Source organism: Enhydra lutris, unplaced genomic scaffold (genome assembly GCF_002288905.1).
Source record: "Enhydra lutris kenyoni isolate GAN:26980312 unplaced genomic scaffold, ASM228890v2 scaffoldscaffold64, whole genome shotgun sequence".
Classification (NCBI taxonomy): Eukaryota; Metazoa; Chordata; class Mammalia; order Carnivora; family Mustelidae; genus Enhydra; species Enhydra lutris.
In genome coordinates this window covers 8,315,969-8,335,308 of record NW_019154148.1, presented here as the reverse complement: position 1 = coordinate 8,335,308, position 19,340 = coordinate 8,315,969, and the positions used below count along the sequence as shown (strand labels likewise).

Genomic DNA, 19,340 nt, shown 5'->3' with positions numbered 1-19,340 from the left:
CTATAAAAAATTTTTATATTTGCGTATATATTTGCCATTGTGTCTGGTATCTTATTTAAATTAATTTGGTGTGGTTTGTGCTAGTGTGCACCAATGTCATTAATTTGGTTATTTTCACAGGAAATACATCATGTGTTTTTAGATTTCTTAAATTTACAGTTGAAAAAGTAGATCCGCATCCCGAGTTGTTTCAAACATCTGGAAAAATTTTCAAGTAAATACACCCATAAATTGCATACTTAGGATTCCGTTTATAATGACATCCTGGAAAAGGCAAAGCTCTGGGGACAGAGAATAGATGGGTTGCTGACAGGGGTGAGGAGTGGAGGGAAGATTTGGTTAAAAAGGAGAGGTATGAGGGATAGTTGTGGAGCTAGAGAACTATTTTGTGTCCCAAACATGATGTCGGTTACACGGTCTAATGCATTTTATCAAAACTCACAGAACTGCACACCAAAAGTAGTGAATTATAACTTACTTCATGACTGAATAGGTATAGGAAGTACTGAACTGAACAGCAGAGGCTGGGTGGCTCAGGTCATGATCCTGGAGTCCTTGGATAAAGCTCATTGTCCCTGCTCAGTGGGGAGCCTGCTTCTCCTTCTCTTTCTGCCCCTCCCCCCACTCGTGTTTTTTTTTTTTCTCTCTCTCTCTGTGTCAGAGAAATAGATAAAATCTCAAAAAAATTTTTTTCCAGTAGTGGAAATCAGTATTGGTTGTTCAGTTAAACTTAAAATTAATGAAGGTAAACTAAAAATAAAAATTTGCTTTTCCAGTCCTGTTGACCACATTTCAAGGGCTGCTAGCCGCTGCGGGCTGGTGGATACTGGGTGCAGTTGGAGAGGACGGCTCATATAAGAGAACTAATTCTTACTTGAAAGTCTGGAAGGATTCACGTGTACAATAACTGGACCAGGGCCAGGCTTTTTTTCTTTTTGTCTAGTATTGGGTGGGAGAGAGATCTTTGACCACCATCACAATGAAGACAGTTATTAATCTAGTCAAATTATCTTTCCTTCTTGTACAATTTTGGTCTTTTAAGTTTTGTCTGTGAAAGTCTCATTTTGTCTAGGTTTAAAAATTATTAGCATTTTATAATTTATGAGTATCTGTCATCTTTACTAGCCTTCCCTAGCATGTTTTTAAAATTTTTTAAATTTTTTATTAACATATAATGTATTATGAGCCCCAGGGGTACAGGTCTGTGAATGGCCAGGTTTATACCCTTCACAGCACTCACCATAGCACATACCCTCCCCAATGTCCATATCCTATTATTATGTTTTTATCTGTAATTCTCTTTGTTATGTTTCCCTTTCTCGTTTCCTTGGTTTAGGTATGTTGTTCTTCTTCCAGTTTTTTTTTTTAGTTGAATGCTTATTTCATTTATTTTTTATTATTTCTCATTTCTCAATAAATGTCTGTAGAGATACACATTTTCTTTCAAGTACTGTTAGTTGCACCCACAAATTTTGACATCTCTTCAGTTCAGTTTTAAATATTTCATAATTTGTTTTCTACTAAGTTATTTAGCAATATATTATTGACTTTCTAAACTTTCTTAGTTTCTCTCCCTCCATCCACCTCCCTCTCCTGGTCCTTTTCTTTTCTTTCTTCTTCTTCTTTTTAATATTTTATTTATTTGTCACAGAGAGAGAGAGAGAGAGAGAGAGAGAGAGCATAAGCAGGGGGAGCGACAGACAGAGGGAAAGGGAGAAGCAGGCTTCCTGTTGAGCAGGGAGACTGATGTGGGGCTTGATCATAGGACCCTGGGATCATGACCTGAGCCGAAGGCAGATGCTTAACCAACTGAGCCACCCAGGTGCCCAGGAACCTTTTGTAATTTTAAGTAGGTGTTCAGGGTAGACTTCTTGGGAAAGTGAGATTTAAGAAAATAAGGTGAAGGATGACATTTTCAGAACCTGGAGGAGGAAGGTTCTAGAACAAAGGTCCTCAGAAAGGAGCATGCCCTACGTGTTGGATGAAGAGCAAGGAAGCTGGTGTGACTGGCCCAGAGTGGGTGTGGGGATTCTGACAACTAACAGATCTAGACCCTGTAGGGTCTTGAAGATACAGTGAAGACTTTGGTTTTATTCTACCTAAAATGGGAGGCTGTTATAGGGTTTTAAGAATGAAGAATGACTTGATTTGACCTGGTTGTAAAAGGCTCTTTTTCACTAAGCTTCTAGGACGAGATTGTACAGTTATAGAGTGTGCAGAAATAGATAGGAAGGGTAGAGGCAGGAGCCCTCCTAGGAGGAGATCTATACTAATAGCTGGGGTCAGGGTGGAGGAAGTGGAAGTTGGTCCCTCTGGACAACAGTGGTCTGGTAGAGTTGCCACCAGCCGAAATGAGAAATGCTATGGGGGTAAAATCAAGAATTCGGTTTTGGATCCATTATGTGTGAGATGTTTCACACCTCAGATGGAGTGTTGAGTAAGCAGTGGTGTATTTGAGCCTGGAGTCTAGGGGACAAATTTGGCTGGACGTATAAACCTGCGCATTATGGGCATACACATGGTATCGAAAGCTGTAATACTGGATAAAGTGACTGTATTGGTCAGGAAAGGTTAGGGTTCTATCTCGGTAACAAATAGCCCCCAAATCCCAGTGGCCAGACACATCAAAGCCTATTGCTCAATCATATGAAGCCTGACGCCAGTCTGGGCTCATGTCCAGGACATCTGTCTTTCATAGAGTGACTCAGTGATCAGGCTGCTTTGGTGTTTTGGTCCCACATGCCAACATGAAGATTTCTCCAAATGAGCTGCAGCAGGAGAAAAGACAGCTGGAGAGTCATGCGGCAGGCAGGCTTTGCTGGGAAGTGACCTGTGTCTTCTGCTCATGGCTCATCAGCAAGAGTCAGTCTCATATTGTCTTCCCCTTGCCGGGAAGGGCTGGGAGGAGCTCTGGATGAGCAGTTCCCAGGGGAAAAGAAAGTCATGGAGAAGAGGAGGAGCCAGCAAAGGATCCAGGGAAGGAATGTTTAGGTAGGTGGAAGGAGGACCAGGAAATAGTATGAACCTAGAGAGGAAAATGTTACAAGGAGAAAAGAGTGGCCAATATGGGGCAGTGGGTGGTGACTGAGGACTGGCCGTGGGATCTAGGTGAAAGTGATCTGTAACCTTGGGAAGAGCAATTGGTCAGCTCTGTGTGCAAAGAGTCTGGCTAAAGTGAGGTAAAGAGAGATGGTGAGTGGGGAGGAATGAGAGATGAGTATAAACCAGAAATGGGGTGGATACTGGCAGGGGGAAGTAGGTGTAAGCCAAGGGTGTTTTCTTTCTTTCTTCTTCTTCTTTTAAAGATTTTACTTATTTTAGAGAGAGTGAAAGCGATCACAGAGGGAGAGGGATCACAGAGGCAGAGGGAGAAGCTGACTCGCCGCTGAGCAGAGAGCCCGATGAGGGGCTCGATCCCAGGACCCCGAGATCACCACCCCAGCTGAAGGCAGACGCCCAACCCACTGAGCCTCCCAGGCGCCCCACCAAGAGTGTTTTCATTTGTTCTTCTGGGCTGGGAGAGATAAAGCCCTTTTTATATGCTGTTGAAGAAGATCTTATAGAGTGAGAATTGATGATGTAGGAGAGAGGGAAAGAGTTGTCGAGCTGAGCCTTGAAGAGGAGAGGAGGGACCCGCTGGGGATGTCCGGTAGCAGGTGGGAGGTAGAGAAGGTAGGCCAGATTCTGGGGGAGGGTGGAGGAAGCGGGAAACAGCCTTCTGCACATGGGGTAGTGGACAGAAGAGGGAAGCATGGGTGTGGGCTGGGCAGGAAGTGCTTCTGGATGCTCATGAGGCTCACGGTCAGGGACAGAAGTAAGGCCCATCAGGTCCTGGTGGCTTGTGATTTTCCCAGCCCTCTTCTGCGGGAGAGTTGGATTTAACCCAGTTGGGGTTTCATCAAGAGAGTTCAAGAAAGCAAGGGGGAGAGAATGTAAGGCATGTGCCGGAGATGATAATGGGGATAATGTTAGCTCTTTTTTTTTTTTTAATTAATTTTTGGGGAAGATTTTATTTATTTATTTGACAGAGAGAGACACAGCGAGAGAGGGAACACAAGCAGTGGGAGTGGGAGAGGGAGAAGTAGGCCTCCCACCGAGCAGAGAGAACCCAATGTGGGGCCTGATCCCAGGACCCGGGGATCATGACCTGAGCCGAAGACATACACCTAATGACTGAGCCACCCAGGCACCCCAGCTCTTGTTTTTGACCTTTTGGATCATGAATTATGTTACTAGCAACATCCAATTATTATTTTTTTACCACGTCTACTGAATTTTATAACCTGACTGTATGCTTGTGTCTATTATGCATGGATGGGTGTGTATAAAATATATAACTGTAATAAAAAGAAATACAAATAGACTATAAATATAAAACTATGGAAAAGTGTATAAGTAAATGAAAAAGTTAAAATTGTAATAAAAATTTAGAAAGTAATTATAACGAGAACTCTTTTTTTAGAGATTTTATTTGAGAGAGAGGGAGAGAGAGCGCTTGCGCGTGTGCCTGAGTTGGGGGAGGGGAAGACCGAGAAGAAGAAGCAGACAGCCCCACCCACCCACACAGAGTAAGGAGCCCACCGCCCAGAAATCACGACCTGAGTCAAAGGCAGAAATTTAATGGACTGAGCCACCCAGGCACCTCTGTAGTGAGAACTCTTATGGAGAGTCAAGAACATAGTACCAAGAAGCAATAAGAAAAAACAAAGATTTTGGGATGTATCTGTTCCACATTTCTATCTAATCTGTCTCTAATCTACATGTGTATCTAATCTGTGTCTGTATGTGTATCTACCCGACCAAACCCATCTACATTGGTACATCTATCTCGTTCAGGGTTCTCATCACAACTGCTTCTCTCAATGCTATCTTTTGGTTCTTCTCTGAAGTTGGCCCCTCCAGGAGTCTCTGTCCCCCTCCCTCAAGGCACAGGGGTCCTTCGCACCAGTGTGGTCCCAGGCTTTCTCAGGGCTCTTCCTGGGCCCAGCCAAGGGAGGACCCTGAGATCTTAGACCCAGAGAGAATAAAAAGCCAGCAAGTTTCTAAATGGCTTTTAGGAGCTCACAGCCAAGGGAACATTAGTTTGAAAATCAAGATCTTTCTGACTTGGGTTTGACTCTTGAGGGGCAGATCCTGAAGGACTCTGTGTAAATGTTTTGGAGGACATGGGGAGATGGAGAGGAGAAGGGAGTTGAGGGAAATTGGAAGGGGAGGTGAACCATGAGAGACTATGGACTCTGAAAAACAATCTGAGGGTTTTTTTTTTTTTTTTTTGGATTTTATTTTTATTTATTTGACAGACAGAGATCACAAGTAGGCAGAGAGGCAGGCAGAGAGAGAGAGGGGAAAGCAGGCTCACCGCTGAGCAGAGAGCCCGATGTGGGGCTCGATCCCAGAACCCTGGGATCATGACCTGAGCCGAAGGGAGAGGCTTCAACCCACTGAGCCACCCAGGTGCCCCCGATCTGAGGGTTTTGAAGGGGTGGGGGTGTGGGAGGTTGGGGGAACCAGGTGGTGGATATTAGAGGGCATGGAATGCATGGAGCACTGGGTGTGGTGCAAAAACAATGAATACTGTTACGCTGAAAAGAAATGAAAAAAAAAAAAATCTTAAAACAACAACAAACAAACATCATCCATGACTTGAAAACAGTGAAAAACCTTGGGTGACGGGGTCATACTACGTAAGATATTTTCATTTCAATTAGGGGAACTGAACTTGAGGGAGTTTCCTCAGAATACAAAACGCACCCTGCCAAGTTTCAAACTACCCTTCCGCCCCCCAAATTTTAGAACTTTTGTAACTATTTAATGAAACAGGAAAAAAGAAAAGTCCTTCCCAACATGGCCCCTGGTGAGGCTACTTCTCTGCAGGCATCAAGAGAAGGGAACTATTGTGTCTTTCCGTCTCGGGAAGACAGGGGAGGATTTTGGTACCTGAGCCTGTCACCTCTTTATAGCCAAAGAGTTAAGAAGGGAACAGAGGTAGTGGGTTTGGCAGACAGTGAGCTCTTTGTTAAGACTTCAAACCTGCCTCTCACGCTGAACTGGAAACAGCGGTCTGAGTGTGGGGGAAGGGACAGCCTGGGTCTGCCGAAATTTGAACGCACTGGGACTCCATCCCCCCAGCCTCACTCAGAGGGAGGGAGCTGAATGGAAGGGGTGGGCAGCAGGACCACAGAAGGAACTGCTGAAACAAAGCAGACGTGGGAAGTGCCTGAGAGCTCATCAAATAGTATCTGAAAGTTGTCATGGTGCAAAAGGCTTTCACCTTCTGTGGGCTAGGCTCAAGGGCTGAACTAGGGACAGGGACCGAGGCTTCAATTTCACCTTGAGAAGACCGCATGGCGCTCTGCAGCAATGGAGGTCAATGGGACTTAGAGGCTTCTAGAATCTCACAGACCTGTGTTCCCTTCCTGGCTCCACCACTCCCTTGCCAAGGGGCCTTGGGCAGGTTACTTAGCTGCTCAACCGTGCTCAACAGCTTTCCTGGAGGCTTTGTTGTGGGGAATTCAATGAGATCCTGAAATGTCCTTAGCACAATGCCTGGCACACGGCAGGCCCCTGGTAAATGCTGGCGATTATTATCATCTGAAAACGGAACAGGCTGCCTCCCCAGGAGAAGCATCTGAGGCTGGACAGTGGTGTCCCCCTGCGGGAGACTGCACAGTGCTCGTTTGCATGGGCCTAGGGATCTCTAGGTCCCCTTTTAAATGCAGACTTCATGATGATGCCTTGTTTGTATTCTGTCAAGTTTTTTAATTTTGAGCCTATGCATGGGGATCCCAAGGGCCAACCCAGATATGGTAAATGATCTGTCTCACCTTTTCACAAATGTCCCATAGCCCAGAAGCTAAAATCTGGCCTGAACTATATTCTGAACACTGCCCAGATGCATCCAAAACTCAGATTCCAGGGGCCTGATGATGACCCTTTTACTTTTGTAACTGCTCTCGGGTAACAATATCTTTTCGCCCTCTCTCTCTCTCTTTTAAAGTAATCTCTATGCCTAACGTGGGGCTGGAATTCATGACCTGAGATCAAGAGTCGCGTGTTCTCCTGACTGAGCCAGCCAGTTGCCTCACAACACCTTTTCAAACTACATGACCTAAGTGTGACCTAAAGGAATCACGGTCCCCATCTTAAAGATAAGGAAACTGAGGCTTAGGGAGGGATAAATCTTGCTCAGCATCTTGAGGATAACGAGCAGCAGAGCTGAGACTAAAGTTTAAATGGAGTGTGGCTCATATTACAATTTGTTTGAAATTAGAAAAAGTTTTAACAGCAAGGAATTGAGAAATGGGTAAATATGAGGGAGTTGGGGTTTTTTTTTTTTTTTTTTAAACATTAAATCAGGGTGCCTGGGTGGCTCAGTGGGTTAAAGCCTCTGCCTTCAGCTCAGGTTATGGCTCAGGATCCTAGGATCGAGCCCTGCATCAGGCTCTCTGCTTGGGAGCGAGCCTGCTTCCCTTCCTCTCTCTCTGCCTGCCTCTCTGCCTACTTGTGATCTCTGTCTGTCAAATAAATAACAAATAAAATCTTAAAAAAAAAAAAAGAAAAAAAAACATTAAATCAGTGTTAGCTACTTCTCACTTTAATTCTGGCAGGTTTCTGTCAAATAAATAACAAATAAAATCTTTAAAAAAAAAAGAAAAAAAAAACCAAATAAACATTAAATCAGTGTTAGCTACTTCTCACTCACTTTAATTCTGGCAGGTTTCTGACGCTAGTGGCTATATCCGATGCTTCTGGGCAAAGTTTCTCCACCAGCTCCAAAGGACCGAAGAAAGATTTATTTTGGCCAATAAAACTCTTCTTAACTAAAAGGGAAAACAAAAGTGTTACTCATAAGAGCGGGTTGCAAAATGTCCTCAGGCGCCCACAGTCTCTCTCCCAAAAGCCAAATGGACAATGCACACAGCTCTACTGCTTAACCCTGATTTAGTCCTGGGGACTCAGAGATGCCAGGTAACAAACGAGCTCTCCCCTCCTCTGGTGACAGGGTTTCTGTGATACCCTGACTATATATGCTTACTCCAAGTATTTATTGCCCATGAAATCAAACAAACAAACAAGCAAATAAATAAGTTTACACACACACATGAGATATATATATATACAGTAGAAATCCTTCCCCTTTCTCCCTCCCACCTGATGTCAACATCAATGCTGGATTTCAAATCATCACCACCATCCCTCATCTGAATTGTTGCCAATAAGCTGCTAATGGGTCTCCTTGCTCCTAAGAGGGACACGTCGTCACCCTCCTCCCCCTCACAATCTCTTCACACACATGGAAATTCTTTTAAAGGGGCGCCTGGGTAGCTCAGTTGGTTAAGTGCCGGCCTTCAGCTCAGGTCATGATCTCAGGATCCTGGGATCGAGCCCCGTGTCAGACTCCCTGCTCAGAGGGGAGCCTGTTTCTCCCTATCCCTCTGCTGTTCCTCCTAATTCTGTTCTCTGTCAAATAAATTAAATCTTAAAAAAAAAGGAAGTTCTTTTAAAAATGTTAAGTCAGGCCATGTTTTTCCCTTTGCTTAAAATCCTCCAGATACACCTACAATACAATCCATCTCCTCACGTGACCTGCAAAAGCCTACATGACCCAACCTTCTCCTGCCCCCCAATCCATTTCCCTGACCGCATCTCCTCCCACTCTCACTCTGAGCCCACTGGCATCTTCCTCAAACCAAGCCTCGTCTCACCTGGGGCTTCTGCCTACCTGTTTCTTCCCCCACCAAGGAATGCTCTTGCCCCAAATCTTGGCACAGCTAACTCTTTCTCCTTTAGGTCTCAGCTCATAGTTCACCTCCCCAGTAAGACCTCACCTCTCACTCTAGCTGAAATGCTTGCTGCTTCCTTGAATTTGTGGCATTTTGTAATTTCGTTTCTGCGTTCATCATCTGTCTGGTCCCCTAGACCTGTGCAGTCCCCTAGAGTCACTGGCTACTGTGTGCTCTTGAGCACCTGAAATGTAGCCAGTGCAACTGAGATGTGGTATAAAACACCTGGTGGGTTTTTAAGCCTTAGTAGAATAAAGAAGAATGTAAAATACCTCATCAATAAGGCTTTTAATCACTGACTATGTGTCAAAAATCATAATATTTTGGATATACTGGGGTCAACAAAATGTGTTCTAAAAATTAATTTCACCTGTTTCTTTTTACTTTTTCCTTTCTTTTTTTTATTTAACAAAGATTTTTATTTATTTATTTGACAGACAGAGATCACAAGTAGGCAGAGAGGCAGGCAGAGAGAGAGAGGAGGAAGCAGGCTCCCCGCTGAGCAGAGAGCCCGATGCGGGGCTCGATCCCAGGATCCCGAGATCATGACCTGAGCAGAAGGCAGAGGCTTAACCCACTGAGCCACCCAGGCGCCCCGTCCTTTTTTTTTTTTTTTTTTTAACGTGGCTAACAAAACACTAAAAATTGCACAAGTACCTTGCGTGGCATTTCTCCTGGCCAGTGCCGCTCTCCAGGTCGGGTCTGGCGTGCTGGGACACCCCCCCCAACCCGTCTGTTTTGCACCCCGCCGTTACCCCAGCACCTAGAACAAGGCTCAGCACTGATGAATACATGTGGAGCAAACAGCTGGCCCGAACTCCCCCGCCCCGAAGGCCCCATCAAGCTCACCTTTCAGCCCGTGTTTGAGGCAGTGCTCCATCACTACGAAGAACTGCTGCAAGGGGGCATGGTCCGCATCCAGGCTGCGGCCCAGGCTCAGGGCGGACTGCAGCAAGACTTTGACGCTGAGTTTCATCATGTGCATCAAGTTGGCACGCTCCTCCATCATCTGGCACCTGGAAGCTGTAGGGGCACAAACAGGGACAGCCTCGTCAGTGGACTGAGGGTGGTCCGGGGTGAGGAGGTTGGAAGATCCGCCTGGCGCGGGGCCAGGCGATCAGCTCCGAGCGCGGACGTGTGGCTGGACGGATAACTGGACTTCGTAGTCAACCGGCCTCTGAACCCAGGAGGTCACGGTTGCACCTGTGCAGCCTTACGCCGGTCAGTCTCGGGAGACCTCTCCCAGGCGGCTCCGCGCGTTGCCAGGGCGACGGCTCTACTAAGACTCGTCGCGATTGGCGTTTTCCACACCCAGTATTCCATTTTCGACCAATGGAAGGGGGCATACTCCAGGAATCCCCGCCCCCAAGCGTTCCTCCCCTGGACACTCCGATTGGACGGACTCAGTCACAGGCCACGCCCACGAAGCTCACGGGCGCCATTTTGCATTCTCGGCGCGGGTTGGCCCTGTCATTGAGCCTCCTTAGACGGCTCTCTGAGCTTGTTCCTTTGTCCGACGGTGTCAACCCAAGTGCCTTTGGGAAAGCCTCTGCCCCTGAGCTCCAGACTCAGATTCTCACTGCCTAGCTTTAGCCCACAGTGGGTGGGCAATACGAGTTCGACGCTTTTTTGTGGTATGTGAAACCGCTACAATCAGAACTCAGCTACGTTTCCATTTCAATTCCTATTAACGTTGTCTCGGTTTCGAGAGTAAAAAGTTTGTGGGCCGTCGGTATCAGATACCCATGACAAATGTTTGCCATGTGTCCCCCTCATGCCCAGAAAGCTGCCAGCCTAGAAATTAAAAACGCATACTCCACGCGATTAACCGCGTCCTGGCGGAAAAAACCACCCCGCGCACGACCCTCCGCACCCGCCCAACATCTAGTCTGAAACATTGGCCGGCCAGACGGTGGTGGGGGTGGGGTGGGGATCGTAGTGGCTTCATGTTTATTGTCTCCTTGGATTCTGTGAATCCTTGCTGAATGCAATGATCTGTATATTCCGTATAAATTAATATTGATACTAATCCTTTGCTTATAGCTGTTTGATTTCACGGTCATTCATTGATACGACCATAAAGATAGTTTAAAAGAGGGCACACATGAAGAGCTGAATCGAGAAGTAATGTATTATGGCTGAATTGATAATAAAGTTATTAAGTAAACATTACTGAGACCTGAGACAGCCTGGGACTAAAAATTCTAAAAAGTCTCAGACACCCACAAAGACAGCTACTGGGAAAGAAAAGTCGGTGGGAACATTTCATCAGAGGAAAATGGGTTGATTAAAGGGGTGGGGGCGGTATAATTATTTTTAAATTTAGAGAGAATCCTATATATTAAATGTATAAATTTGAAAGCATTAATGAGCGGGAGGATTGGCAAAGAAAAGAAAAATTGTAAAAGCCTTATCACGAGAGGGAGAAACCCTAAGCGGACCAATAAAGACAGATGCAATTTGCAAAGATTGACTGCTCAAGAAGCGACCACGCCCAGGTCTGCAAACCACCGCTCTGCTCCTCGGAATGCAGAGCCAGGATTATGCGAAGCCAGGATTGCGCAGCGCCCCGCAAGCCCAAATGTTTGCGGGAGATGCGTTTCCAGCCCCCGAGGTTTCACGCTCTGAAACAGGTTTCAACCAACTCTATTTTCACCTCTTTCTGTACTTTCTAAAGTTCCTTCCAGCTTATCTCTTATGTCTCCGCAAGAGTCTGCGGGCCAGGCGTCCCCTGATGGGAACCAAACTACCATATGGATTGTCCTGAGCCAGCAAGACTCCGTGTGTGACTGACTCCAAGACAAGGATGGACGCGGCCTTTACTGCCCACGGGCCTGTACCCACCGACCTCTACCCCCACATTTTCCTTACAGAAATCTAGAGTATTTTCAGCACTTTGTAGCCCACCTTTGAGATGCTACTCCCCCTCACTGCAGTAAATTCGTTTCTTGGCTCACCCCGCCAGGTGCTCTTGAATTTCTTCGGCCTGGTTACAGATTTACTCCCTATCCCACATCTTTCTCTTGATGTGCCTGATGACGGAGCAGAAGGCAAGCTGAGGACAGGACACAAGCTCATACCCTGCCCCCAGCAGGCTACCCCCCCCCACAAGCTCATACCCTGCCCCCAGCAGGCTACCCCGCCCAAAGGGGTTTGTGTGGCATTCCTCAGACACTCCTGGCTGCCCTAAAACTAAGGAAAGGGAAAAACAAATGGTTAACTGATAAAGATCACAGTCCTTGATAGGACTGGGGTCTTCGATCAGTTTACCACTGTCCTAGAGATTTACAAGGCAAAAGCATCCTGTTACTAATAGCCTAATATCCAGAGACCCAAAGACTCAATTTCCTGGAGCCCTAACATCACCCTCTCCTCCGTGGCAATGTGGGAAACAAAGGCAAAAGGGAATGTAAATATAATTAAATTTCCTCATTACCTGTAGCCCCACTGACAAACACTAGAGGCAGGCACAGTCTAATTAACTTGTCCGGGAAACTCCCAACTGTCTCAACACCAATGCTTTCCTAGTGGGAAAAGCAACCTTAGTTTGACAATAGCAAGGCCTGCAGTATCCTGAGTCGTCTTTAGCATATGGAAGTCCTTTTGGACACCTCCCTTTGTCCTTATCTCCCCCAGCTCCCACAAACGTATCAGCCACTCTGCACAGCCCCAGTGCTGCAGCTCTTTCAGCCTACCTGTCCTGTCCCATGAAAAATCACCTTTTTGCACCAAAGGCGTCTCAAGAATTCTTTCGTGGCTGTCGGCTCCAGGCCTCACCAACTACGCTACTCAAAACCACATCACACCCACTTGGGATCCAGGGAGTCCCACACAGCCAAGTGGAGATTAAGCCTCCTTTGATGATTCAAGTCACCCAAGACATGAAAGCCTTCCAACCTCTTGTTGCTTTATTGTACTTAGTTAAGAAAACCTGGTCTTGAGGGAGGGGGACGGTTTCTAGCTCTCCGCTGGCTAGCCTAAATTCAGAAAATTAAACATTTTTTTCTCCCACAGATATATAATCAATCAGCCCATCTCAATACTCCTCCCTGAGATGCACCATTAACTTGAAGGATGTGTTCCATAAATTAGATGGGCTCTAATAAATTATAGCTTCATGTTTTTTAAGGAAATGGATTTGAAGTACACATAAACTAAATCCTTTTGTCAAAAAATACTGCGTTGGCAAAGGTATAATGAAATAAGCAACACTCACGTGTCGCCAACTGTTCTGAGTGTTCTGGGTTAAACAGGGTAGCTACTGAAGGAATTACAAGTATAATTTCCATTTGATAAGTCTCGGTAAAGGCTTTTTGGGGGGAACATTTTAAGGCTGGGAAATTTAATATGATTGGGTAGCATCTTTTTGAAAGTCAGGTGATTTTCATTTGTTTTAAACAAAAATAAAGGAACAAAAAATAATTTTTGACAACAGATCAATGTGACTTGGGGCATATAACTTGGAAGGGATTCAAAAGCTTGACAACGTTACTAAAACAAAACTATCCATTTCTATTTCCTGTTTATATGAACCAGGATTCTCAGGGCTCACATCTATTAAAAAAAAAAAAAAACACCAAAAAAATGGGAATAAAATTGATGCTGAGTCCCATCATATTTTATCTGTAAATCATATATGTTCATCTCTGGATATATGCTAATGAAAAAATCAAAGAAGCCCATTAAGAGAAACAATAACAAGAAAAGTTTATAGTATTTATGTATAAAAGTTATATCCTTATGTCAACTTTGTATTTCTTATTTTAATGATAATTCATTCCACAAGAAAAATATTTTATAAAGTAGAGCTTTAGTTACAAAAAATGTTTATTGAATTTTACTTTTTTTTCCCTAAGAGGTATGACAGAATGATAAATAAAATTTTTTTAAATAATAAAAAATTTTAAAACATACAGAAGTGGAATAGAAATTCAAGTTCAAGGAGTAAAAGGGAAAATGTACAGTTTTCAGGGGCGCCTGGCTGGCTCAGTTGGTAGAGCACGTGACTGAATCTTGGGCTTGGTTTGAGTCACATGCTGGGTGTAGAGATTACTCAAAAGAAAAATCTTAAAAAAAAAAAAAAAGTAAAGTTTTCAGGGGCACCTGGCTGGCTCAGTGGGTTAAAGCCTCTGCCTTCGGCTCAAGGTCATGATCCCAGGGTCCTGGGATGGAGCTCCGCATGGAGCCCCGCAACGGGCTCTCTGCTAGGCGGGGAGCCTGCTTCTCTTCCTCTCTCTCTCTGCCTGCCTCTCTGCGTACTTGTGATCTCTGTCAAATAAATAAAATCTTAAAAAAAAGGTAAAGTTTTCAAATAACTTATTTATATTTAAGATGGATGGTAGTACTTATCAAATCATTTAGGTATTTACATACCACTTAAAGAATGATGTAATGCTTTTATTTTAAAAAGCTAATATTTACAGTATACCAGAAAACAAACTTTAAAATTATGAATTAATTAATCTTAAAAGATTAAAATTAATTAATCTTAAAAGCTGATGACTTCTTGTAAGGGGTCATGTGAGCAACAAACATGAAGACTAGTGTTTCAGGTCACCAGAGGTAGGTGGCAGTGGCTTCTGTTGATGTAGGAAAGACGTTGGGGTTCAGAGCCAATGGCCAGGAAAGAATTCCTGATCCATCTTTGATGCAAAATGGTGGTTTTATTAAAACATGGGAACAGGACCCATGGGCACTGGGGTTATCTACACTTTTAAGTTGGGAGGGGATTAGGGATAGTGTAAGTTTGTAAGGAATTTCAGAAGCAAGGTTTCCGGGACCTTGAGTGGGCTAGCTGTTTTTGGGAAAAGGTCATTTATTACCATCTAATAAAACCTTAGTCATGAGACTTTTCAGATGTATATCATGGGCTATATGCTTGGGGGGATGATTGCCAACACATATCTTGGGTGGGGCTGGGGAGCGGGTAGAGATAAACAAAGCTTCCAAAGGAATTTTTATATTTTAAAGTAGACTTACAGGACATGGGGTTGGGTTAAGACTGTCTTTTGGGGCACCTGGGTGGCTCAGTGGGTTAAGCCTCTGCCTTCAGCTCAGGTCACGATCTTAGGGTCCTGGGATCGAGCCCCGCATCGGGCTCTCTGCACAGCAGGGAGCCTGCTTCCCCCTCTCTCTCTGCCTGCTTCTCTGCCTACTTGTGATCTCTCTCTCTGTTGAATAAATCAATAAAATCTTTAAAAAAAAAAAAAAAAAAAAAAGACTGTCTTTTGTCCTTAGCCAGAGTATCAACATTGAGACAGCAGAGTTCCTAGAAGAACGTCACTGGGCCTGTTTCAAGGACTTGTCTATGGGCTTCAGGTAGTAAGGAAATTTGATTTTTCTTTTGCCTTTGTTCCCCACATCACTATCACCGTTCCTGGGTACATGGCTGTGTTCTGCAGTCATCCCACCCATCCCTCTGCTCCATGACTCACCTGTTCCCATCCATGCTCAATTTAGAGAGCCACGGAATGGATCTTCGAGCCATTCCATCTCTCAAGTTTACTGGCTTTGTGACTTTGGCCAAGCTATTCACCTCTCTAAGCTTCATTAATAATAGTTCAGCACGGGGCGCCTGGGTGGCATAGTCGTTAAGCGTCTGCCTTCAGCTCAGGTCAAGATCCCGGGGTCGTGGGATCGAGTCCTGCATTAGGCTCCCTGCTCAGCGGGGAACCTGCTTCTCCCTCTCCTCCCCACTTGCGCTCTCTCTCACATCTCTCTCTCAAATAAACAAGATCTTAAAAAAAAATAATAGCCCAGCACATCAGCACACACAGAGGACATCAAGTTCTATACTACCTAAATTGCCAAACAAATGGTCTGTTCAGGGATTTCAATCTTGACTGCTATGCAGGGGCCAGGCCTGGAACAGAAATGAGGGCTATTGTGGGAGGACGAGCTGGAGGGGACCGGGGCCCCATGAATATCCAGGGAGCAACCCCACTGAGTACCACACTCTGGTGAGAGGAATGCGGGTCAACAGTGTCAGGCGCAGAGTTTTCAGAAGCTGGACGTCTGGATTTCTATGTAAAGCCTGCTCACTAGCTAAAAAAAAAAATTGCTTTATTTTTTAGGTTATTTTTTAAAAAGGTTTTATTTATTTGTCAGAAAGAGACAGAGTATGTATGCATGGGCAAGAGGAGCAGCAGGCAGAGGGAGAAGCAGGCTCTCCGCTGAGCAGGGAGCCTGATGCGGGACTCGATCCCAGGACGCTGGGATCATGACCTAAGCCAAAAGCAGACGCTTAACCATCTGAACTGCCCAGGTGTCCCAAAATTTGCTTTAATGCTTTTATACTGTGCAGCATCTAAAATGCAACGACCAGGAGCACCTGGGTGGCTCAGTTGATTGACCGGCTGCCTTCCGCTCAGGTCATGATCCTGGAACCCGGTATTGAGTCCCGAGTTGGGCTCCCGGCTCCACAGGGAGTCTGCTTCTTCCTCTGACCTTCTCCCCTCTCATGCTCGCTCACTCTCTCTCTCTCTCTCTCAAATAAATTAATAAAATCTTAAAAAAAAGAAAATTACATAAAATGCAATGACCAGACACAAGCAGCTCACAGCTTGTTGTCACCTCTATATATAGAGGTATAGAGAGTGAGTACACAGGATGGGGAGTGGGCCGTAGGGTTTTTTGTTGTTGTTGTTGGGTTCTTATTTACAGAGGAGTAAGGAGATTCTTGATAAATCTGAGTTTTAGTTTTGAGTAGCCCTTTGGTGTCTTGAAGGATCTTACAATACGATATTCCCCTCTGTGGACAAGGAGGAAAATTTTAACACTCTCCTGTCAGGAATTTTCACTTAGCATCTCAGGGGCTAATGTGAGTTCAGCAACATAACTGGGAAAACATTACTGTGGTTCATTGTGAAACGAGCTGCACCGGCTGTGGAGGGCCACTTGGACACATGGAGAATTAAGTTTCCCATGGAAGAAGAACAGAGAAAGGCGTAACACATACCCCCTATCCGATGGGAAGGAAATATATATCTGAATATCTAAAATGGGAGAATGCTCTTGGGACGCCTGGGTGGCTCAGTCCTTAAGCCTCTGCCTCCAGCTCAGGTCTTGATCCTCCTGGGATCAAGCCCCGCATCGGGCTCCCTTCTCGGTGGGAAGCTCGCTTCTTGCTCTCCCAATCCCCTTGCTCGTGTTCCCTCTCTCAGTGTATCTCTATCAAATAAATAAAATCTTAAAACAAAACAAAAACCAATGAAGATAACAAGGATAAAGTGTGGAGCACCTCTGAGTACCCAGGTGACCACCTGGATCAAAGCCTGCACTGATGCACAGCAGGAAGCCAGTCCTGCTACCACCCAGGGTTATTCTGAAGGTTAAATGAATTAACGCAGAATTCATTAAGACTAATGAATTAAGTCTAAGACTTAGACTTATAAGTCTTATAAGTCTGGCATGGCATTTTTCAGTGAACAGCTAACATTATTTGCTTGCTACACAATCTCAGAGGCCTCTACTTCACCCTATGCCTTGACTTTCAGGACTTGCCGCCAATGGCTGGTTTGCAATCAAACACCCACAGGTGTGTGCAAAGGCAGTGAACCAGTGGGAACTAGAATCCTGTGTGAACAGGCTGCCTCATTACCTGCTAGTCCTACTTGTCACTGCCAAAATCTCAAAACAAGTCCGTGTGTAAACCTTTCTCCACTTGCTACTCCATCTTCACCACCGAAATTCTCACAATTCACAATGCTGCGTCTGTGAGGACTTCTAGGCAGCAAAGACACCGGTGAGTAGGAGGGAATCAAGAAACTTCAAAGACACATTATGGTTCTTAGCACTACAGTCTTCCATCACCTCTGCCCCACAGCACTCTATGAAGACAGAACTGAATTTTTCATTTTTTTTTTAAGACGTTATTTATTTGACAGAGAGACTCCGAGAGAGGGAATACAAGGAGGAGAAGTGGGAGAGGGAGAAGGAGGCTTCCCGCGGAGCAGGGAGTCTGAGGCAGGGCTGGATCCCAGGAGACTGGGATCATGACCTGAGCCCAAAGGCAGGCAGAAGATTAAGGACTGAGCCACCCAGGCGCCCCGGAATTTTAAATTTTAACATTTGAACATCACATGCGTGTCGTGGCTACTCTATTGGTGAGCACAGCTCTCAATATCAGGCTTTACAGGGCTTTCCAAGTCACACTCTTAATATCATCATTTAGTATTTCCATTATTTCCATTCTTCTAACATGCTGAAACTCTATTCCGGGTAACAAGGTCTGGAAAGAACTGTAAGAGCTCACGGGTGAATCAAAAAACTACTGCACAGCCTGAGAAACGCGGTGACTGGCGCGCCTCACCCAAAAGACTTGGCGGCTCCGCTCGCCTGGAACCACCGCCTCCTGACTTCCACCTCGGAGCTTGCACTCCTGGGTGGGCAGGGGCAGCCGAGGCGCGAGCCGACCTGGCATCCGGAGATTCGCGGCAGACAGCGGAATTGCATTCAGTTCTTGAGAACTTTTAAACTCGTACCTTTACTTCAAGTCCCCCACCGGGAGTCAGGACGTTGTCTGGGGCACCCAATTACAAGGGTCTGCTAGGGGAGCCGCCCCAATCTCAGCCCGTGCAAACCTGCGCATTTATCCTGACTCGGCTTGCACGGCAGGACGAAAAGCACACGAGTACGGACGCGTGCTAACAGGTTGGTTCTGAACAACTCGTCTGACAGGCTGCGGAGGTTCGACGCCCTCGCCAGCCGGGCCCCCACCGCCAAACGGCCACCTGTCTCGCGGGTGCGCGCGGGGCGTGCCCGGCCGCAGCCTACCTGCACGCGCCGTCCCGTCCGTGCCGCTGTCCGCGCCGCCCAGCCCCGCGGCCGCGCGCAGCGCGCTCCCGCAACTCGCCGACAGGTTGCCGGTGGCCTTTCGCGCCAGGGTCAGGATGGGCGCCGACCAGCCCTCCGGCCCGGTCCGCGGCTTGGCCGCGCTGCGCAGTTCGCCAGGGCTAGGCACCTGGCTCCGGTCCACGATCTCGAACTCTTCTCCCGGCTCCGGTCCCGGCTCCCGCCCCACCGGGCAGCCGTCTTCCCCGTCGGCCATGTTGGCCGCGTCACGTGGCTGCGACGGGCGGAGGACTCGGCGCGGGCGGGCGCGCGGGTGGGCGGTGGGTTCGGCGCGGGCGGGCATAGATTTTTTTTTTTTTTTTCCCTGTTCGCGAAGTCCTCCCTTCCTCTCACCACTTTATCCCCTCCTTTCTTTAGCCTCCAAAAGGTTCAGGAAAGTCATAACAACAAATCATAGCATAAGACACACTCATATTCCCACCAGTAGGGAAGACTTATGTCCAGAAAATTACTCTTGCCCCCGCCCCCCACCGGGGTTGCCCTCAGCCTGGCTTGGAACACAGCCCCCTCCGCTTTAGTTTTGTCGTGACTCAATTTCCTCTTTCTGATTTTCATTTCATGATGTACTTTTTCTACTTCGCCACTTTCCGGCAGCGCGCTTCAGAGCAAGCCCTAGAAGGGCGGCTGAGGGAACTGAGACAGGCGAGGCAGAAATCAGGATTTAAAAAAATAATTTAATTTATTTTAATTAATTTACTTTTTACT

The 19,340-nt window shown here is 46.1% G+C and overlaps 1 protein-coding gene across 1 annotated transcript; it reads right to left on the bottom strand.

Moving 5' to 3' along the window:
* Window positions 1-7,675: 7,675 nt before the first annotated feature.
* On the bottom strand, window positions 7,676-18,840 carry LOC111158922 (RUN and FYVE domain-containing protein 1-like). The gene is made up of 3 exons (XM_022521253.1): window positions 18,558-18,840; window positions 9,633-9,806; window positions 7,676-7,820 (listed from the first exon to the last, which is right to left on the bottom strand). Exons 1-3 carry the CDS (start codon window positions 18,829-18,831, stop codon window positions 7,699-7,701), a joined length of 570 nt encoding a protein of 189 aa, XP_022376961.1. The 5' UTR covers window positions 18,832-18,840; the 3' UTR covers window positions 7,676-7,698.
* Window positions 18,841-19,340: the final 500 nt, after the last annotated feature.

What these genes read in the sequence shown, in the direction of transcription:
- LOC111158922 (XM_022521253.1), bottom strand. Translation starts at nt 18,831, where the DNA reads ATGGCCGACGGGGAAGACGGCTGCCCGGTGGGGCGGGAGCCGGGACCG. An exon ending in GGACGGGACGGCGCGTGCAG is followed by an intron (nt 9,807 to 18,557) that starts GTAGGCTGCGGC and finishes GTGCCCCTACAG; the next exon opens with CTTCCAGGTGCCAGATGATG. An exon ending in CCTCAAACACGGGCTGAAAG is followed by an intron (nt 7,821 to 9,632) that starts GTGAGCTTGATG and finishes TTTCCCTTTTAG; the next exon opens with TTAAGAAGAGTTTTATTGGC.